Genomic DNA, 22,959 nt, shown 5'->3' on the forward strand with positions numbered 1-22,959 from the left:
CACAATCAATCCATTCAGGGGAACAACATATAAAAAAATGGCATGAATCCGACCAGGGGTTTAAAAGTTACTAAAAGTATCTTTTATTCCCCCTGGCTCAAACAGTAAAAGTAAAACATCCCCACAATGCATCCTGGCTTCCTCCCTTCTGCCAGGGCCGGATTAACATAGGGGCTGATGGAGCTGCAGCTCCAGGCCCAGGCCCATGGAATAGGCCCATTGGTTTAAAAAAAAAAAAAAAAAAAAAAATTTTTTACATTTTTTTTTTTTTTTTTTACACACTACTCTTAGGGTTGCCAGGTATTTCTCATGTATTTCTTAGGGTTGCCAGGTATTTCTCAGAAGTATTTCTCAGGTATTTGAGGCTGCCTAGCCAGTGCCGGTATTGCAGTAATACCGGCAATACAAATGTCTGTCTCAGTATAAACATAGATTATTCTGCAATACCAGCGCCGGCCAGTAGGGGTCGCTGTTTGTGTGGAGAGAGGCAGTGATAAGAAGTTACGGCATCTCCCTCCCTGCCTCTCTCTACTCACTGATTCGTGGGGAGCAGTTCTGCACAGAGAGTCCAGACAGCAGCTCCGAGACATGGGGACGCTGAGACATTGGGACACTGGGGAACATGGGGACCCTGAGCATGGACGTCCGCAGGAATTTTTCCGGGGGGGAGGGGGGACATAATTGTAATGACATCCATGCTTGGCCCCTTTTTGACAGTGTCATGAAAGGGAAGGAGCATAGTCATTTTCACATAAAGCAAGGATGAATAGCGTTTTCACAACTATGGTGTCAGGAATATATGTTTGTATTCCTTACACTATAGTGTTCCTTTCATCAAATTACAGGAACATTCTGGTCACCATAACAACTTAATCTAAATGAAAATGCTGTGATGCAAGGAGGCCCCTAGGTGCTCTTTCTTTGAAGGGGTGAAACCGCTCTCAAATGGTTTACCCCCAAAGGCTTCCTTCAGCTCGAGATCTCCAGGTCGCTCAGTGGTATTCGACTTCTGAAACAGAGTGTCAGGAAGTGCAGATTGACATTGGGCATGGGTGCCGCTGATTGGCTAGAGTGGTCAGCTGACACTCTAAGCCAATCGCTAGTTCCCGATTCATAAAAATGTTTTACGTTTTTATGAATGGGGAGCTACTGATTGGCTTAGAGTGCTAGCTGACCCATCTAGCCAATCGGCGGCACCCCTACCCAGCGGCCCTCTGTGTTTCCTGACACTCAGTAAATAAAAGTGAACACATTAACACTGATATTGTTTGTTTTTACCTGGGGAGATGAGAAGGTCCAAAGTTTCCCTGCCAGGCCCAGGTACCAACGCCTTATGATGTGGTGTCCAGAATGAAGTGCTCCAATCTCATTTTCTTCTCCTTCATTTGACACAGTCTTCTTTGCCTTCTGAGGCTCCTTCACCTTTCTGCTACTTTCTGCTTATTTTGCGCCCTTCTGCTCTCTTTCTGATCCCTTTTTGCTCCTTGATGGCCCTTCCTGCTTCTTGCAGACCCTTCCTGCTTCTTACTGCCCTTCCTGCTTCTTTCTGCCCCTTCCAGCTTCTTGCAGCCCCTTGCTGATCCTTTCTGTTCCTTCTGATTCTTCTTGCCCCTTGCTGCCCCTTCCTGCTCCTTGCAGACCCATCCTGCTTTTTGCAGACCCTTCCTACTCCTTTCTGCCCCTTCTTTCTACTTGCTGCCCCTTCCTACTCCTAGCAGACCCTTACTACTCCTTGCTGACCCCTCCTGCCCCTTGCAGACCCTTTCTACTCCTTGCTGACCCCTCCTGCTACTTGCTGCCTCTTCCTACTCCATGCTGCCCCTTCCTACTCCATGCTGCCCCTTGCTGCTCCTTGCAGACCCTTCCTGCTCCCTCTTCCTACTCCTTGCTGCCTCTTCCTACTCCTTGCTGCCCCTTCCTGCTCCTTACTGCCCCTTCCTGCTCCTTGCTGCCCCTTCCTGCTCCTTGCTGCCCCTTCCTGCTCCTTGCTGTCCCTTCCTGCTCCTTGCTGCCCCTTCCTGCTCCTTGCTGCCCCTTCCTGCTCCTTGCTGCCTCTTCCTACTCCTTGCTGCCTCTTCCTACTCCTTGCTGCCTCTTCCTACTCCTTGCTGACCCCTCTTGCTCCTTGCAGACCCTTCCTACTCCTTGCAGACCGTCCCTACCCCTTCCTGCTGCCCCTTCCTATTCCTTGCTGACCCCTCCTGCCTCTTGCAGACCCGTTCTACTCCTTGCTGACCCCTCCTGCTCCTTGCTGACCCCACCTGCTCCTTGCTGCTCCTTCTACTTTACCCTCCTGCTCCTTGAAAACCTTTCGACCCCTTCCTGCTTCTTGCTGCCCCTTTCTATTCCTTGCTGACCCCTCCTGCCCCTTGCAGAACCTTTCTGCTCCTTCTACTTTACCTTCCTCTATGCGGTCTCCCCAACCCCATCCCTCACTTACCTGCTCTGTAGGCTGCCTCTGTGCTGCTCCCCTGCGGTTTCAGTCATGAAAGAGAGGCAGGGATAAGCTGTAGCTTCCTGCCTTTCTCCATTCACAGCGCCACCTACTGGCCAGCTGGTATTGCACTGTATTCTCACACTAAAACGAAAAATAGCAGCACAAGCTGAAAAATCCGGGGGGGCCAAGTACTAGGGACACAGTGGCCCCATGTCTCCCAGTGGCCCCTAGTCTGTGTCCCCATGTCTCCCAGCCACTGTCCCTAGTGTCTCAGTGTCCCCATGTCTCCCAGTGTCCCCATGTCTCTAAGTGTCCCCTAGTGTCCTAGTGACATCAGGACACTAGGAGACATGAGGACACAGACTCTAAGGGACACTGGGAGACATGGGGATACAAACACTAGGGGACACTGGGCGACATGGGGACACAGAGGCATGGAGACACAGGGAGACATGGGGACACTGGGCGACTTTGAGACATAGCAGTGTCCCCATGTCTCCCAGCCAGTGTCCCTAGTATCTCAGTATCGCCATGTGTCCCTGGTGTCTCTCAGTGTCTGTAGTGTGCCAGTGTCCCTAGTGTCTCAGTGTTCCCTAGACTCCCAAAGTACCCTAGTCTCCCAATGTCTCTGTGTCCCCATGTCTCCTAGTGTCTCAGTGTCCCCTAGTATAAAAGAAAAAATCTCAGGCACTCACTGTGATAGATTTAGGCAGGTTTATTGGACACCGCAACATTTCGACCTGTACCCAGGTCTTTATCAAGTCTCCAATGTCCCCTATGTATCAGTGTCCCCTATGTATCAGTGTCTCAGTGCCCCATGTCTCTCAGTGCCCATAGTGTCTCTGTGCCCGTAGTGTCTCAGTGTCCCCTAGTATAAAAGAAAAAAATCTCAGGCACTCACTGTGATAGCTTTAAGCAGGTTTATTGGACACCGCAACATTTTGACCTGTACCCAGGTTTTTATCAAGTCTCCAGTGTCCCCTATATATCACAGTATCTCAGTGCCCCATGTCTCCCTGTGTCCCCTCGTGTCTGTCACCCAGTGTCCCCAAGAGTCTCAGATTTCCCAGGTCTCCCAGTGTTCCCTAGTATCTGTGTCCCCATGTCTCCCAGTGTCCCAATGTCTCTCAATGTCCCCTAGTGACATGGGGACACTGGGAGACATGAGGACACAAACACTAAGGGACTGGGAGACATAGGGACACAGACATTCCCCCTTTTTGTGTATGTTCGCCCTTTCGGACGTTCTGGTTATGTGATTTGTGTCAGTAGCCCACCCTTTACCGCATCCATAGACTTCCTGCTTTACTGGACACTGCTGTTAGGGGGTATGGGTTTACTTGAAAGATGAAAGCATGAGATTAGCAAAGGGAATGTGTTTTCTCATAGTTGCATCCTATGAGTTTCACTACAGCATCATCTCCATCAGATACATGACGCTTAGGAGGTAGGACTGTTTTAGTGTTTTTGGTCAATAAGATTTTGTAATTAGGCCCATCATAATTATCAGCACCAGGCCCACTGGGCTCTTAATCCGGCCCTGCCTTCTGCCCTGGAGATAATTGGAGAAGAAATCTAATTATCCAGGACTAGAGGCAGACTCCATTAACCACATGGTTGCAAAAAGACAGTAAAAGACATAAACTTACATACTGATACATTTAACACATAAAACACACATTTCTACATATCCCCAGTTTAACTGAACACATAAATACCTACATAATATTTAAGACAGTATTACTGTGATATGTTACAAAGTCTTAAAGGGACATTAGTCCCAAAAGTCCCAATATGTCCATTGCTGATTTTAAAGGGCCAGTAGCAGCAATATAAATTATTACATGCCCAAATATAGTGTTTATAGAGCAATATGTCCATGGGCCGTAGTCGCAGGGCAGGAGGCTAGCAGCCAGGCCTCTCCAGTTCACAGTGGCGAAGCTGGTTTCGCCACAGGTGAATGCAGGGAAATTCGGTATTTTGTGTTGGAGGAATGTTTTAACCCAGATAGCCATGCCATGGAGCATATTAGTGTAATTAAAGACTTTGGCTCCATGGCAATTGAACTGTATTCGTGTGGTCTGAGTGCCATTCACCTAATAATGTGCACTCAGACCTGAGCTATCTGGGGATATGTTACATGTCTGTGTTTAATGTCTAAAATGTGTCTTTGTGTATTTTAAAGTGATAGTCTGTCTTTGTGTCCCCACGTGTGTAATGGAGTTTTTCCTTTGTCCTGGGAGATAATTGAATTACTTCTCCAGGGCAGAGGGGAGGAAGCCAGGATGCATTGTGGGGATGTTTTACTGCTGTATGTCTGTAATTGGTACTTGTCTGTCCGTTGTTACAGTCTTCCATCTGGTCCCCTAGGGGAGTGTCCACCCGGTGGGAGACCTGCATAAATACAGGGGCAGGTAGCCCTCAATAAACAGACCACTGTTTGACCCTCAACACGGAGCCTTGTCTCGTTCTTGGGGAGATTCACTGTATGCTGATAGGGACTGTGTAAAGTGCGGCAGTGTAAAGTGCCGGGAGAGGAGAGCAGTGTCCTCCCTCCCCAGCGGCAGGCTGAGTTACAGGGGGCAGAGGTAGTTGTTCCTGCCCCCCAGCAGCAGAGTGATATGCCGGGAAGGCAGTGGGAAGTCCAGGGAGAGGAGAGCAGTGTCCTCCCTCCCCAGCGGCAGCGTGATTTTTTGGGAATTGGGAGCCCAGTCTCCATTCCCCAGTGGCAGTGTGATGTGCCGGGAATTGGGAGCCCAGTCTCCATTCTCCAGCAGCAGTGTGATGGGCCGGGAATTGGGAGCCCAGTCTCCATTCCCCAGCGGCAGAGTATCCAGCAGGGAATAGAGAGTCCAGTCTCCTTTCCCCAGCAGCAGGACTCTGTATTGGGAGGAGAGACAGTCGGTCTCCCTCCGCAAAGACTGGAAGTATGTATGGGAGAGGAGCTTGTTACCACCTCTCCCCAGCGGCGGATCATTACTGGGCAGGGAATAGAGAGCTCAGTCTCCATTCCCCAGCGGCAGAGTGTTCTATCGGGAGAGGAGCTTGTTACCCCCTCTCCCCAGCGACAGCTTAATGTACCAGGGGGAGACTGTAGATATTTTATTTAGTTTTGTAAAATGCTTCCAAAATTAAACAGAATAACAAAATAAATAACAAAATAACAATAGCAACCAACTCAAACATAATACCAAATGAAACATAAATACCCAAAAATTAAACATAAATACTGAAATAAACTCTGGAAGGGGCACTATTAGGGGAGTAAACCCATACCAAAATTAAATAACTGGGAAATAACAGGGAGAGGGATTAACATAAAGGGGGGGGGACTAAATCATAAGGGGAGAAATTTAAAAGGCGGGGGGGGGGGGCTCCATTACATCATGGAGCACTGGGGAGGGGAGGAGAAAGGTTGAAAATTTCTCTAAGGGGGTCTACATAACAAGGGGGTCTACATAACAAGGGGACAAGGGGGGGACAGGACCCAATTGACCTCAAGTCCACAGCCAGCTAAACATAACCACATACCAAAACATAATAATAATAATAGACATAATAATAAACCTAGTAAAACCCACCACCCACTTGGAGTCCATTTCTCTGTCCATCACCATAACCCACCACCCACATGGAGTCCATTTCTCAGTTCAAAACAGTTCAAAACCACACAACCCACCACCCACCTGAAAACAAGTCCATAACCCACCACCCAAAAGGAGTTCATTTTTCTGTTCAAACCACATAAACCCACCACCCACATGAAATTTTTTGTCCATAAACCCATCACCCATAACCCACCACCCACATGAAATCAAGTCCATAAACCCACCATCAAGTCCATTTCTCAGTTCAAAACACACAAAACCCACCACCCGCATGAAAATTCTTGTCCATAAACCACCACCCACATGAAAACCATTTTGTTCAAACCCACCACCCTCAAGGAGTCCATCCCTCCGTCCATAAGACACCCTTAGTGTTTTACCCCCCACCCAAAAGCAGAATGTTCAATTGTCCATATTACAAAATCACACACAAAACCCACCCTAACCCAAACAGTACCAAAAACTAGTAGCCTTCCATGAAAAGGAAAAAACTGTTCAAAATCTAAGGGGGAAAGGTGAAAACAGATTTGGAATTCTCTTTACCAAGACAAGGGCGCCCATGGAGCGGTTCAAGGCGGGTGGACCTTGAGATTTCGCCACAAACGCTGCCAAATGGACGAATCCATAGAGGCCCTTTCGGTGGTATAGATCCCACGAACCGCCCTCAGAATGTCTGCTACCACCACCTGACAGGAAAGGTCTTTACGTTGAAGGGAAACCTGACACCGTGCCATCCAAGTGAAATACTTAACCACTGAACTGACTACATAAAGAGTGCCCAAATCAAAAGCCCTCCTCCGTGAGTTGGACGTCCCGTACGCCCACTCCGCGTAAGTCCAGCGGGATAAGCAGGGGATGCCCAAGGCGGCTGAGACCTCTTTGTAGACCTGTACGTTAAAGGGGCACTCGAGGAGGAAGTGGTCCATGGACTCCACCTCCCCGGAACATTCCACCCAAGGACAACCGCGATCCGTTATGTTCCTGTACTTCAAGTTCCCTCGAACGTAAAGTCTAAAGTGGAAGGAGAGAAACGCCACGTCTCGGTATTTCTCCGGAAGGCGCCTGGAGTTGATGTTTTTCAACCCCGAGGCGAGAGTACTTGGCGGGCAGTCCTTCAAAGCAAGCTGAATGCCAAAGTGGGTGGCCAGGACCCTCCCGTCGAGAAGCTTCTTGGGAGTGTCCCGAACCTCCTCCACCGTGACGTTCCACCTGCGCAGAATTCCCACTCCCTCGATGACCGAAGTCGGAAGATAGCTAGAATGTCGAACTCTCATGCTCTTCACCCTCCCACCCTGAAACCAGTCTACCAGGAAAGGTGTGACCCACTCCCTGAATACATACCCAGCCAGGCTGCTCATCCTTCAGGAGAGCCCCAAAGTTCCTTTTCAGGAAGTTGTTAGTTAAAAAGACGATGGGGTTGACCATGGCCAGACCCCCGTCTTTTCTGGCCAGGTAAGTGACCTCTCTTTTGATGAGGTTCAGCCTGTTCCCCCACAACATGCGGAAGAACAGCGCAAACATCCGAGCGTGGAGGGACCTGGGCAAAAGGAAGATGTTACTGACGTAGCCGAATACGGTCAGAACATAGGTTTTGATCAAGTTCACCCTGAACGTCAGTTTCCATCTGTGGCTCTCCTCCACCTTGCTGGAAGCTATGGCAAGCCGTTCGGTCCAGTTCCTGAGAGCCAGATCCCCTGGTCCGAACACCACCCCCAAGATCTTAATTTCAGGCTGGGCCCTCGGGAAACCGTCTGGAAGAGGGAACTGGTCCCCCTCCTTCCCGCACCAGAAAACTACGCTCTTGTCCCTGTTGACACGAGAGGCTGAAGTGGCAGAATACGCTAGGATTAAATCATCCACCTCCGTGGCCTCCCGAGTATCGGAGACCACTATGGAGATGTCATCAGCGTAGGCAACAACCCGTAAAGGCCTCTCCGGAGCCCTGGCCACTCCCTGTAACGTGCTCGCCTCGACCCTTCGGATGAAGGGATCGACTGCAAACACGTACAAGAGTGGGCTGAGAGGACAGCCTTGCCGGACCCCGGATCGGATCCTAAACGTCCTGCCCCTCCACCCGTTCACAAGAGCGAAGCTTTCGGCCCCTCTGTACAAGGTGATTATCCAATTGATGAATTTTCCCGGCAAGCCATACTTCCGCAAGACTGACCACAGATAACGGTGATCTACCCGATCAAAAGCTTTGGACTGATCAAGTGCCAGAAGGTATATCCCCCTTTCTCCTGCCCTGCACTTCTCAAGGGCTTCCCTGACTTCGAAAACGGCATCAAAGACAGTTCTGCCCCCGATTGAACAGTACTGGGAGGTGGATAGGACACGCCTCGCTAGGCCCTGTACTCGTTTCATCAAAATCTTTGCCAGGACCTTCCTGTTGACATTTAACAGGGATATGGGGCGCCAGTTCCCCACATCCGCTGTGTCGAGCACGTTCGGCTTGGACAGCAAGATCAGGGCAGAAGTCCTCATCGAGGGTGGCAATAATCCTTGAGCCAAGCTCTCATTAAACACCTTGGTCAGATGAGGGGCCAAGAGGTCGCAGAACTGTTGGTAAAACTCAGCCGTCAGACCATCAGGACCTGGCGGCTTACACTTGTTCTGCTGTTGGATACTCTCTGTGACCTCTTCTATGGTGATCTCGCTGACCAACTCGTCAAAAGAGAGGTCGCTATGCTCAGGGAGCGTGAGCTTGCTTAAGAAGTCATCCACCCTTCTCCCGTGGGAGGTTCCCGCCTCGCTACATTGGGGGCAGCCCTTTCCGAGGAGCTCAATATAGTAGTCGCGGACCACCTTCAGAATCCCGCGAGGAGACTCCTCGAGGGTCCTGTCGGTGCCCCGCAGACTAGGGATGGACTTGGTACCTTCCTTCCGCTTGCAGCTAAGATAAGGATCGGGCGAGCGGTACGGCCCATGATCCCTCTCTTTTACAAGGGAGGCGTACCTGTCATACTGATAACTCCTCATCAGATCTTTAACCGCCGCAATGTCCTCGGGGTCACCTCCCTGCGAGATCAGGATGTCTAACCTCCCAAGCAGGTCCAGATACATCTTGTACCTGGAGGACTGCATGTTTCGGGCGAGATTGCGAAACAGCCGTTGAGTTCTGGCCTTCACCATCTCCCACCACTCAGACTTCGTTTGGCCTAAGTCGGCCAAAGTCATCTGATCGTGAAAGAATTCCATGAAGGCTTGCTGAACTCTCTGTTCCACCAGGAGGTCTGAATTTAGCCTCCAGATCCCTCTACCCTTAGGTGGGGTACTATGGACGTTCAACTCGCAAGACAAAATGTGATGATCGGAGAACTCCACCGGTGTAAGCACGGGTGCCGCCACCAGGAAATTCTCCTTAAAGAAAAACCTATCTATCCTACTCTGACAGCTACCTCTGTGATAAGTGTACCCACCCGTGGGATTGGGAGTGTGATGAAGGTACACATCGACCAATCCAGCCTGACTAACCATCTTATTTAAAAAATAGGAGTCATACCCCAGCCTCTGAGTGGCGTCTCTCCTGTCTTGAGGCCTAGTTATGGTGTTAAAGTCACCGCCAAACAGGATTTGCTGGGATGTATAAAGGTAAGGCTCTATCTCAATAAACAGGCGCTTCCTCTCCCACTTAGATTGGGGGCCATAGATGTTAATTATCCTGAAAGGTTGCCTGCCCAGTGAGACATCTAAAACCACACACCTTCCTTTTTGCAACTCAATAACCCTGTTGATGCTAACATCAACGTCCTTAAATAGGATGGCGATTCCCCATATCTCTTTGTGGCTAGAGAGAAGTAGGAGGGCCCCCATCTCCAGTCCCGCTTTGCAGCGTGCAGGGCCGCGAGGGTTTCCAGCCGGGTCTCCTGTACCAAGATGACATTGTACGGAGCCCGGTTGAGGTGGTCGTAAACCAAAAAGCGGGCCCTGCTGGACTTAATGCTGTTTACATTCACTGTAGCCACAGAGAGTACAGGAAAAGTCGCCATAAGGGCATTAAGTATAAGGAGACTTTCCCTTCCTTCTGCGATACCCCTCCTCCTCCGTGTCAGAACCGAGGAACCTCTTCACAGAGACTCCGGGATATAGTGGCCCGTCGTCTCTCAGAAGCACCTCCTGTCCCACCTCAACCTCTGCCACCACCTCGGGGAGGTTCGCCATCTCCTCCTCGAACTCACAGTCGGCCCAGCTGGAGGACAGTGCCTCGTACCTGTTAGATACGGGCACCGGGGCCTCCTGCAAGCCCGAAGAGGAGGATGACGCCCTTGCCACACCACCCTTATAAGTGGCGTCTCCCCCTTTCGGGGGTTTCGCCGCAGGGGGTATGGCGGTCTTCTGGGGTGAGGGCAGCGTCGAGGTCTTGGAGGGGGGGGTTTCTTACCTTTCACCGTGCTCCACTCAAGGGACTGTGCATCTAAGGAACGTGCATCTGGGGACTTCTCAGTGGGGGTAACCTTCACCGTGGAGAGTTTAGGAGGGGGGGGGGGGCTAGGGGGAGTGGGCCTAGGGGGAGCCATAATGGCTGTGGAGGTAGTGCTTTCTCTATGTATACTTTTCGTGAGGGGACGTGAACTTGCTGCCTTCCCAGGGTCCTGAGATGGTGCAGAGACCGAGGGGAGGATGGGCTGTTGCTGGGGCAGGGAAACCCCTGTGCCAAAGATGGGCACCGTAGTTGAACTCGCTACCTGAACCCCTAACCCAGCAGAGTCCATCTCCACCGGCTCCTGACTCCAGATGGACTCGATATTGTGCTGGGCTTCGGGGCAGGTGCGGTACGTGTGACCCATCTCTGAACATAGATGACACCGGATCTCCCTGCAGCTGTCCCGGAGGTGCCCCACACCGCCGCACATAGTGCATTTGAGGACCGTACAGGCATTACTGTAATGCCTGTACGATCCGCACTTGTGGCATACCCTGGGCTGACCAGGGTAAAAACAGGATACCCGGTCAGCCCCGATAAAAAAACTATTAGGCATATGCTGTGTGACACCTCAAATCTCTCGCAGCAACACTGAAACAGTCCATCCGCCTGTCCAAATCCCATCCTCATCTAAAATCTTAACTGGTGAGGATTTAACATCCCCAAACCTCTTAGTCCAAACAAGGATGTCTGCTATGGGGATGGATTCATTTCTCACCAGGAAGGTGACCTTCTTAAGACCCTGGCGAGAAATGGCCACAGCGGTGAATCCTGCCCACTTTGTACCTTGTGCAGATCTGGCCGCTTCCCACCCAGCCCAGAAGCGATCCAGGAGCTGCCACGTCATAAAGGAGACGTCGAACTCCCGGGTGCCCGAGGCATGGATGAGCGCATACAGGTCCACGGGCGCAAATCCCATATCCTTTAGCCGGGTCACCAGCCACCGTCTGTCAGGCACCTGGGTCTCACCCCCACAGACGAGCCGTACCACGTTCCTCCTGTTCCCAAAGGAAACCTGAGGACGCGTAGCAGGCCCGTCCGCAGATAGGCGAGGTGGCCCAGATGCCCAAGCATTGGGCGCACCGGGACCCGCCGTCTGGGAATGATTCGGGCGGACTCCCCTCGCTGAACCAGAGGCCTCGGTCACACCAGTGCCGCTATTCAAGCTGGGGAGGAAGGCCCGAGGGCCATGCTGCCTAGGCCCAGGCAGAGCCCCCTGCTGCAGTAGTACTTAGCCCAGTAATTGAGCTCAAAAAACGGATACAAACACACTCAGAGTTCCTGGGAACACCCATAGCAGGCAAGCACAGCTCCACTCCCCAGCAGCAGTAGCGAAACTCCTCCCACCCCAGTGGGAGGAGAGACTGTAAGCCCCACAGCTGTTCAGATGGGACCGTGGTCTCTGCACTTACCACACAGGGGGTAGGGACGGTCGGTCCTACCCCCCACGACAGGGCTGGTTAGCCAAAGGGGAGACAGTCGGTCTCCCCCACCAACAGCAGAGCTGCGCAGCTAAAGGGGAGACAGTCGGTCTCCAGCAACCAGGCTCCAACCAGACTACTCCGGTGGTAGTACTGGCACCAGGACAGAGTACCGCTGGTCTCTGCCCACTCAGCAACCCACCAAGGCAGCCTACCAGTCCCCGACACAGCCGTGGTGAGGCACCTGCACATGGACAAGTTTCTCCTCTACCCAGGTGTAGTAACCATTTATTGTGGGTGGGCTGTACTGTTTTTTCTGCTTTGTGAGTGGGCTGCTGGACTAACAAGGGCACTGACCGGCACCAACCTCGCCACATTGCATTGCAGGAGCCTGGTTGCCCGCCTGCTGCCTTTGGATTATGGACCGGCAGCTAAAGGGTTAATTTTACTGTGCAGAAGGATTTATTTCTCCCTTTCTGCACAGCCGTTCGGTAGATGCTATCTACCGAACAAACAGCCGTTTTTCAGCCTCACCAGAGCCGTGGGAAGCCGGCCGGCGCTGTTAATTGGCCACCCAGAAGCTGGAGTGTGCCCTCCATTTACCTCCCTGAAGCTGCGGTTAACCGCAGCTTAATTGATTGTTACTGGGTGGCCGCTGTTACACTTAGCGGCCGCTAGGTGGCGGTGTTCTGGAGCTCCCCGGGCAGCCAGCGCTTTTCTGCCCGGCTTTCATGCACCAAACCCGGACACTTTTACGTGCAGGCACCGCTGAACCTCCAGCCCCTGGTTCTAATTCGTATGGATTTGGTGAATGCAGGGAAATTCGGTATTTTGTGTTGGAGGAATGTTTTAACCCAGATAGCCATGCCATGGAGCATATTAGTGTAATTAAAGACTTTGGCTCCATGGCAATTGAACTGTATTCGTGTGGTCTGAGTGCCATTCACCTAATAATGTGCACTCAGACCTGAGCTATCTGGGGATATGTTGCATGTCTGTGTTTAATGTCTAAAATGTGTCTTTGTGTATTTTAAAGTGATAGTCTGTCTTTGTGTCCCCACGTGTGTAATGGAGTTTTTCCTTTGTCCTGGGAGATAATTGAATTACTTCTCCAGGGCAGAGGGGAGGAAGCCAGGATGCATTGTGGGGATGTTTTACTGCTGTATGTCTGTAATTGGTACTTGTCTGTCCGTTATTACAGTCTTCCATCTGGTCCCCTAGGGGAGTGTCCACCAGGTGGGAGACCTGCATAAATACAGGGGCAGGTAGCCCTCAATAAACAGACCACTGCTTGACCCTCAACACGGAGCCTTGTCTCGTTCTTGGGGAGATTCACTGTATGCTGATAGGGACTGACTGCCAGGAGTGTAAGCCGCTTGGGAGCTTTTCCTGTTCGTCTGCTAGCAGCTATTCATGAGGTTCCAGTTAGGGAGTTTGGAGTGCTACCTTATTCCCTTGTATGCAGTTCGGGAGTTTGGTGCATTCACTTATATCCAATTCGTGAGTTTTGGTGATTTTACAGTAGCTGTGCCTGTCTGTGAAAAGGGGATTATTGCCTAAATGGATTTTAACCCCTTGTCTGCTGAAACGGTTCGTTACAGGGAGGTTCTGTGTGTATGTGAGGGGTGCAGTATGTGTGTATGATGGATGCTGTGTATGAGGGTAGAGAGTGAGGGTGCTGTGTATGATGTGTTTTGTGATAGTGCTGAGTGTGATGTGTGATGTGTGTGAGAGTGCTGAGTGTGATAGTGCTGTGGATAATGTGTGTGAGTGCTGAGGGTGATGTGTGTGAGGGTGCTGTGTGTGAGAGTGCCGAGTGTGATGGTGCTGTGGATGATGTGTGAGAGTGCTGTGTATGATGTGTTTTGTGATAGTGCTGAGGGTGATGTGTGTGTGTGAGGGTGCTGTGTGTGAGCGTGCCGAGTGTGATAGTATTGTGGATGATGTGTGAGAGTGCTGTGTGTGATGTGTGTGAGAGTGCTGTGTATGATGTGTTTTGTGATAGTGCTGAGTGTGATGTGTGTGTGAGTGCTGAGTGTGATGTGTGTGTGAGTGCTGAGTGTGATGTGTGTGTGAGTGCTGAGTGTGATAGTGCTGTGGATGATGTGTGTGAGTGCTGAGGGTGATGTGTGTGTGAGGGTGCTGTGTGTGAGAGTGACGAGTGTGATAGTGCTGAGTGTGATGTGTGTGAGAGTGCTGTGTGTGATGTGTTTTGTGATAGTGCTGTGTGTGATGTGTGTGAGAGAGTGCTGAGTGTGATAGTGCTGTGGATGATGTGTGTGAGAGTGCTGTGTGTGATGTGTGTGAGAGTGCTGAGTGTGATAGTGCTGTGGATGATGTGTGTGAGAGTGCTGAGGGTGATGTGTGTAAATGTTAGGGATTGTGTGTTGGGGTAAATAAATAAAAAAATCTAAGCAGTCATTATATACCGTCTTACCTTTAGTCTGTGAGAGGAGGGGACCGGCACGGTGGTACTTGGGAGGTGGGGGGACCGGCACTCGCACGCCATCCCTGGTGGTCCAGTGTTGAGTGAACTCTAGCCTGCGGGCTAGAGTTCACTCTCGTGAGATCCGGTCGTTGCCATGGCAACGTGCCGGATCTCGCGAGAGGAACCCGGCGGAGTTGCAAGTTAGAGCTCCGCCGGGTCCACTCCCTTCCTCCCCAACCACAGGTCTATTTAAATTTGATCTCCTCACCGGGCCTTCATTGAAAACGGATAGTGCCGGCCCTGCATAGACCGGCAGGGGAGATCCTGGGACCTTCCCTGCCGCCCATGGCAACCGCGGCCCACCGGGCATTTGCCCGGTGTGCCCGATGGCCAGTCCAGGCCAGCAGTGAGGATTGGGAATCTCACCTTCCAAAAGTACAGGCTGTCCTTAACTCAATACAAAATGCTGGTCTAACCGCTAACCCCAATAAGTGTACGATTGGCCTAGAGGAAGCAAAATATTTGGGCTACTCTATTGGTAGGGGACTAGTGAAACCCCAAGTTGCTAAAATTGAAGCCATACGAAATTGGCCAAGACCACTGACTAAGAAATAGGTGAGAACATTTCTTGACCTCATTGGATATTACAGGAGATTTATATCCAATTTATATGCTACAATTGGAAGCCCAGTAACCGACCTTACTAAAGCTAATGCTCCAGTAGTGGTAAAATGGTCCCCAGAGACTGAAAAAGCATTCAGAAAGCTTAAAGACGCCATTTGTGCCCAACCAGTGTTGGTAACACCTGATTTTTCTAAAGAATTTCTTTTACAGACAGATGCATCTGATGTAGGACTTGGTGCTGTTCTCTCTCAGGAAATTCAGGGTGAGGAAGCTTATTCCCCAAGAAAGAAATTATTCCATTGTTGAGAAGGAGTGTCTGGCTATAAAGTGGGCATTAGACACACTTAAATACAATCTCTTGGGACAAAAATTCAGACTAGTGACAGACCATGCACCCCTTACTTGGATGAGCCAAAACAGGGAGAAAAATAGTAGAGTAACCCGCTGGTTCCTTAGCTTGCAACCCTATAATTTCTCCATAGAGCATAGGGCTGGGTGTAAACAGGGAAATGCAGATGGTCTTTCGCGGATGCACTTGCTAATGTCCATGGTCGCTCGACCCTATAGGTCTGAGCTAGGGGGGGAGGATGTGTGATCGAAAGCAAGGAATTGTGCTGGAGGGAATCTATATAACTCCCCAGATTTTGCAAGGATCCTACTTTGTGTAATTAGCCCCAGGGAAATGTTATGTTAAAATGAATATTTCACTTTAAATATGTGTACACTGCGTGCAGAATTATTAGGCAAATGAGTATTTTGACCACATCATCCTCTTTATGCATGTTGTCTTACTCCAAGCTGTATAGGCTCGAAAGCCTACTACCAATTAAGCATATTAGGTGATGTGCATCTCTGTAATGAGAAGGGGTGTGGTCTAATGACATCAACACCCTATATCAGGTGTGCATAATTATTAGGCAACCTCCTTTCCTTTGGCAAAATGGGTCAAAAGAAGGACTTGACAGGCTCAGAAAAGTAAAAAATAGTGAGATATCTTGCAGAGGGATGCAGCACTCTTAAAATTGCAAAGCTTCTGAAGCGTGATCATCGAACAATCAAGCGTTTCATTCAAAATAGTCAACAGGGTCGCAAGAAGCGTGTGGAGAAACCAAGGCGCAAAATAACTGCCCATGAACTGAGAAAAGTCAAGCGTGCAGCTGCCAAGATGCCACTTGCCACCAGTCTGGCCATATTTCAGAGCTGCAACATCACTGGAGTGCCCGAAAGCACAAGGTGTGCAATACTCAGAGACATGGCCAAGGTAAGAAAGGCTGAAAGACGACCACCACTGAACAAGACACACAAGCTGAAATGTCAAGACTGGGCCAAGAAATATCTCAAGACTGATTTTTCTAAGGTTTTATGGACTGATGAAATGAGAGTGAGTCTTGATGGGCCAGATGGATGGATTGGTAAAGGGCAGAGAGCTCCAGTCTGACTCAGACGCCAGCAAGGTGGAGGTGGAGTACTGGTTTGGGCTGGTATCATCAAAGATGAGCTTGTGGGGCCTTTTCGGGTTGAGGATGGAGTCAAGCTCAACTCCCAGTTTCTGGAAGACACCTTCTTCAAGCAGTGGTACAGGAAGAAGTCTGCATCCTTCAAGAAAAACATGATTTTCATGCAGGACAATGCTCCATCACACGCGTCCAAGTACTCCACAGCGTGGCTGGCAAGAAAGGGTATAAAAGAAGAAAATCTAATGACATGGCCTCCTTGTTCACCTGATCTGAACCCCATTGAGAACCTGTGGCCCATCATCAAATGTGAGATTTACAAGGAGGGAAAACAGTACACCTCTCTGAACAGTGTCTGGGAGGCTGTGGTTGCTGCTGCACGCAATGTTGATGGTGAACAGATCAAAACACTGACAGAATCCATGGATGGTAGGCTTTTGAGTGTCCTTGCAAAGAAAGGTGGCTATATTGGTCACTGATTTGTTTTTGTTATGTTTTTGAATGCCATAAATGTATATTTGTGAATGTTGAGATGTTATATTGGTTTCACTGGTAAAAATAAATAATTGAAATGGGTATATATTTGTTTTTTGTTAAGTTGCCTAATAATTATGCACAGTAATAGTCACCTGCACACACAGATATCCCCCTAAACTAGCTATAACTAAAAACAAACTAAAAACTACTTCCAAAAATATTCAGCTTTGATATTAATGAGTTTTTTGGGTTCATTGAGAACATGGTTGTTGTTCAATAATAAAATTAATCCTCAAAAATACAACTTGCCTAATAATTCTGCACTCCCTGTATATTTGGGCCCTGGGGTGGAGCACTTGGAGAGTAGGGTGAGCCAGTGCTCCACTCCACATTTTGGAAGTTGCTTGGAACCTACAGGTGAGAAGTCCAGTTCCAGAATTTCAATCCTAATTTAACTCACCTGAAAAGGATTGTCAATTACAGGTGCCATTAAGTACTCCCCTGCCAAAGGAGGAGAGAGATTGTGTTTGATTTCTGTGAGTGGAAACAGAGAGCTGAAAACCCTGAAACAGTAAGGTTGTTTATGTTTATGTTGGGAAATGGACAAGCCATCCAACCCAGTTAGCTAATTATTTTGTTTAGTTAGTGCTCAGAAGAGCAAGGATTTTGTTTTATATAATTGTTACAACCTTTTATATCTTACTGTGCATTTATTTTGGAACCACAATAAAACGAACAAATCCTTTTACCTCATCCAGTGTGTGAAGTGTCTCTAAAGCCTGAAAAGACTGTGTGTAACACCCCAATCCCAGGACAAGATACCAAGGGAAAGGAGTACTTTTGTCACAATATATATATATATATATGTCTCCTTGCCCACTTGCGCTTCTTCGGTGCCTACTAGCACCACAGCAGCAACCCCCATAATCCACTGAGACGATACATCGACTCCGACAGCTGTGACCATAGCAATGCCGTGTCTGATTTGCGTGTTATTATAGGTGGTTCCTGGCTTTATCTTTATTAAGCCTTATTTTGCTCCGTCATCGGAGATCGTCAACATGGCGGTGTATGGATAGGAAAGATCGCAAACAATTCTTACGTTCCATGTTTGCGATTTATGTCTGTCTCTCAGGAATGCCTCATGGTCAGTGGCGTACATACCGGGGTCGCTACCCGGTATGTACTCACTGTGGCCAGCCTCTTCTCTGGGGGGCCCAGGAGCCGGCCACCTCAGGGCCACCCGAGGCTGGCCCTGGTTTCACCCGGCGGGCAGGCTGGCGCGCGTAGCGAGGGAGCACTCTCTGCCCAGCTCCCTCGCGCACCGCACTGATACCTGAGCCGGAAGATGACGTCATCTTCCGGCTCCGGCATCAGTACGCGGCGCGCGAGGGAGCTGAACAGGAAGCACTCAAGGGAGAGTGCTCCCTCGCGCGCCCGTCAGGTGACACCAAAGGTAGGGAGGCTGGGGGATTAAATTTTAAAAAAAAATGTGTGTGTGTGTGTTAGTGTGTGTGTGTGTTAGTGTGTGTGTGTTAGAGAGGTTGTGTTAGAGAGTGTGTGTTAGTGTGTGTGTATTAGTGTGTGTGTTAGTGTTAGAGTGTGTGAGTGTGAGTGTGTTAGAGTGTGTGTGTGTCTGTTAGTGTGTGTTTTGTAAGTGAGTGTGTATGTGTCTGTCTGTCAGTGAGTGTGTATGTATGTCTGTCACTGAGTGTGTCTGTCAGTAAATGTGTGTGTCTGTTAGCTAGTGGATCAGTTTTCGTACCGGGGCCCCATGGGTTGTGTGTACGCCACTGCTCATGGTAGTCAATATTTTTGATTTTTATGAAACATTAAAGAATAGAAAGAAAGAAAGGAAAAGTGAAAGATCCGAAAGGGTGGAGAGGGGGTGTGGGGGGCTTTCCATGAATGGAGTGGGTAGTTTGTCAGTCGAGACATGTTTGTATAAGCTCTTTCATTTTCAATTTGCACTTGGGTAGCACTATGCACGTTTGAATTTTTGTTTTGAGTGTTTAGGGTTACTGGTTCAGGTAGTCATTAGCTCTGTGCGGTGCAGAGATATATAGGGACAGCGAGAGATTTTTATTAATGGGGAATTTGTAGTACCTTTGCAACCTCCTTGTTCCGTCTCTGGCGTTTTGGGACACAGTGTGCAGGGGAGGTTTGGATGAGTCTAATTTAAGGATGCAGACTTTCTACATCTCTTTGTAAATACCCTCTTCCCTGCCTGTTCAGAGGTGGGCACCATCCACCTCTTATGCCCCTGTTTTAATACGGTTTATATTTTCTTTTTAAGTGGACCATTATTTTTTGTATCATTGACAATAAAGTTTAAGATATTTTTGGCCACTTATAATACTTTTGAGCTTCCTCCCAGTGTATTCTACAATTTTGGGTGACACTGGGATTTTTGTTCTCATTGTCAGTAGTATGCCTCAAGAATAGCTAGCTTGTCGTAATAGTAAGTAGTAAAAAATTCATGCTAAAACATAAGACAATGTGCCAAAAGTAATTTTAAAAAATAGTATAGTGAGATGGTGGTCATCAAAGCTAAAGAGTTTCAATACTGAGGCTCAAGGCCTGTAAGCAGTAAGAGTTCCCCTTTATCTGATCCCCAGCATGGGGAGGCTATTGGTACTTGCAGGAGGGTACCGGAGGGCAGCTGCTGGGTAGGTCGGAGAAAGGACAGCCCCATATCCCAAGCTGATGTGTAGGCCAGCATCCCTAGGTCATGGCTTTGGGTTCTTTCCAAGTCCCTCCCGCACTTGGGAGCACAGAAAGGCCTGATGGACAACTGCCGCTGGTGGTGGCCGGTCCTCCGCCTGTGTGGGCGATGCTTCAGGCAGAACCCCTCAAGGGCTTCTGCTTGGGTGGGATAATAGGTATTGGAACGGGTGCTGTGCCCAGTGGGGCCCCGTATCACTCTGTTGCTTGCTCCTCTGAACAGCAGTCAGGGGTTCAGATGATGTTGCTGCCCAGAACCGATCAAATATTGCATCCAGTTTTAAGACGGGCTGCTCAATGAAGTTTGCAGGAGTTGCCTGTGCCTGCAGCAGGTTTTCCTTGGTCGGTGACTTTCTGGAGGTTGTCTAGACAGATCAAGGCCTTGCTTGCCATGTGTGCTGTTCACCACTATCTTGAGTGGTAGCGTCAAGATCTTTGGCAAATTCTTCTATCACGCCCTATGGAGGGTTTTCCAAGATGAGCTCAAAAACTTTTTAACAAGATAACATTGCCTGTTAGGAAGGTCCTGGCTGCATCTTGGATGGGTAGTTCTGTTCCATCGATCAGGGACATTAGAGTCAAAATCCAAGACAATCACTTTCAGCATTTAAAAAAAATATGGACTCCATGGTGAGACTACACATCCTCATTGGAGTTTGGGCATACTTTTTTAATGTAATATTTTTACCACAGTGGGTTTTTTACCTTAAATTCCTTTCCTACCCTTGATTCCGTTTTGCCTTTAATTTACACGACATGTGAGCAACTTATTCTGTTTATTTCACCTTGATATGTGTACGGTTTACATCGCTTGATTCATAAATGAAGAATTGAAAAGAAAACAAACAATGTTTTTAGATATCTATGGAAGAGGACTTTTTTGTGTCCTAACTTTGGACAGGAGGAAATATACCTATGCTAATTTTCAATATGTATTTTTTTCTATTTTTTTTTACAGTACAAGGTACACCCACCTCCATGCGTGCTATGGTCTGTATGTGTAGGGGGTGGTCCTGTAACAGTTTTCCAAATGCAAATCGCTTGGCTGCATACTCCCTTCCTAGATTAATCACCCTGAAAAGGTAAAAGGCAGATTTAAAGATCGAGATTGCATTCTCATATGGTCCCAGTGCATTTTATTTAGTTTTTTTTAAATATATACCTCACCTCCTCATGCCACCTGCTGCACCAATCGTATTGTGTATGCGGGTAATGGTCAACATGTTGGAAATTGAAGCGACGCCCCTTCCTTCAGGGGAAATCTAGGGCGAGGAAAGGACAACATGACTACAGACTGCATATAGGTCCACTACTTGGCCACATTATAATATGACTATTCACATACCATTAAAGACTTCGCACCATCCAAGAGCAGCTCGGCTGTTGGTACCTGTCGAGTACCCAGCTTATCTTTAAGCCTTTGTACCTCTATTCCATTCAGTTTACCCTCAGCATCGCGGAGCTCCAGATAAAACAGAGCCAGCCCTCTAGTGCCCTAACAGAACAAATAATGTGTACATTATAAATTACTAATAAAGAAAAAACAAACTGAACTGACAAATCATATCATATATATCATACCCATCATATTTCTGGTGTGGTTTCTCCTGCATGAAGTCTGAAACTGGTACGGTGGATGCTTCAACATTCACATATGAACCTTTGTACAAGCTGAATCTGTAGCATTTGTCCTGGAAGGGCTTTTTTCTTGTTTCCTATCTTTCCAGCATGGACAATTTACAGGGTTTCTGCTTTGCCCTGTGCTCCCTCTTTCCTGATTTTCCATGAGGATAAGGTGATCTTTCATACTTTCTATATCTAGCTACCTAGAATAGTCCTCACTCCCTTCATCAATTAAGAGACATTGCTTAAATACTAGGTTTCTGGATGTGGTTAGGGCCCTCAAATGATATATGTATGACTTTGTTGACTTATGCTTTGCTGATTAAGTCGGTCCCTGGTGGGAGTACTGCCTATACCACTAGAGCTGTGGCTACCTCCAGGATATCTTGTCAGGAGGCGTCTTACTTGGCCTTGCTTGAATATCTTTAGCATATTTTACTGTTTTGATGTGTTTGCCTCCACAGGCAGTTCATTTTGCAGGAAAGTTCTACAGGCCGTCACTCCATTCTAGTCTCCTGCACTCCCTCGGTTCTATCCTTTATGTGGCTTGTTTGGGCCATTACTACAGTAAGATGAAAAATCAAATTTAGGCTTACTGGTAAATCCAATTTCATCTGTGTAGTCATAGTTTATAACGCCCCTATCTTTTAGAGCGCTGGTTCCTGTGCTTCCCTTTCCTGATGGTGTTACTTCTCCTCTGCTTGGCTAAATGGCTAACTGGGGAATTCCTATTGGGGGAGCAGCAAGGTGGAGGTGTCTCAAGGCTTTTGGGATTGGGACTACTTTTCTATGTGGGGCAAGAATTCTCTTGGGCTGTGAACACAGAGATGAAAATGTATTTAACATTGTTTTAGTATCTCCTTATTCTGTTCCAAACCTTGAAGTAAAAAACTGTGCGTGTTACTATTCAAATCCTTGGAGTAAATTCATAAATTATCTAATCGCACAGACCTCACTAGACGGTAGGATTTCCAGTAAAGAAAACTTGTTTCTGCACGCCTAAAGAGCCATTTCTCATTGTTGGGAAACAGTGCCACCAAGTGACACCATAATAGCTGTTTTGGAAAAATTATTCAACTTACTATAGTTACTGCTTGACTATTGAAGTATAAATCTTCAGTATTTAGTGCATAAACCCATGAGTTTATAAAATATGCAGTTTTAAAGTTGTGAGGTAATATCTGTGTGCAAGATTCTCTCATGTACTACATACATAATGGAATTACTGAGAACATACCTGCACCGTGTTACCATGCTCATCGATCGTTCTGCCTAAAGTCAAGGTCATATCTGAATCAGTAGCTGTTGTGAACCACTTATACCCATGTAGAGTATGTGTGCCATCTTCCTGTAGGCGTGCCACCGTCTCTGTTCCCTCTGCTGCAGAGGACAATGTAAAGAAAATGTTTGTTCACTTACAGCATTTTCAGGCACCTCTTATTAAGGAAGGGGGTAAATAGTTACCTACCCACATCTGATCCACCTCTGCGCTCTGTCATCCATTGTCCCGATGTCCAGAAATAATTGGGGTTGCGAGATGTCAAATGTCTAAAGGCATTCTGTAGAGGGGTTGGGATCCCAAGAGACTGTTGGATAAGATGTATATAACAATTAGAAATGCAATAGGGTTCTGCATTTTACACCCTCTAACTATATCTAAAAAGAGATAACTCCCATTCCATCATCTGTTACTACTCTGTAACTGAAATAATTACAAAAACAGATTCTGTTGCCTCTATG

General features: G+C 48.3%; 2 protein-coding genes across 2 annotated transcripts in view; both read right to left on the reverse strand.

The window, feature by feature from the left end:
• LOC134611143 (acyl-CoA dehydrogenase family member 11-like) overlaps positions 1–22,959 on the reverse strand; it is a 382,909-nt gene that overhangs the window by 301,521 nt on the left and 58,429 nt on the right. The window lies entirely within an intron of this gene.
• The window catches only part of LOC134611144 (acyl-CoA dehydrogenase family member 11-like), a 144,554-nt gene that overhangs the window by 63,148 nt on the left and 58,447 nt on the right, over positions 1–22,959 (reverse strand). The window contains exons 5-9 of the mRNA XM_063454743.1: positions 22,688–22,805; positions 22,457–22,599; positions 20,942–21,091; positions 20,764–20,858; positions 20,571–20,670 (exon numbers count right to left, since the gene is read on the reverse strand). Coding sequence (XP_063310813.1) covers positions 20,571–20,670; positions 20,764–20,858; positions 20,942–21,091; positions 22,457–22,599; positions 22,688–22,805 — 606 coding nt within the window. The remainder of the gene's footprint in view (positions 1–20,570; positions 20,671–20,763; positions 20,859–20,941; positions 21,092–22,456; positions 22,600–22,687; positions 22,806–22,959) is intronic.

This window comes from Pelobates fuscus, chromosome 5, assembly GCF_036172605.1.
Source record: "Pelobates fuscus isolate aPelFus1 chromosome 5, aPelFus1.pri, whole genome shotgun sequence".
Classification (NCBI taxonomy): domain Eukaryota; kingdom Metazoa; phylum Chordata; class Amphibia; order Anura; family Pelobatidae; genus Pelobates; species Pelobates fuscus.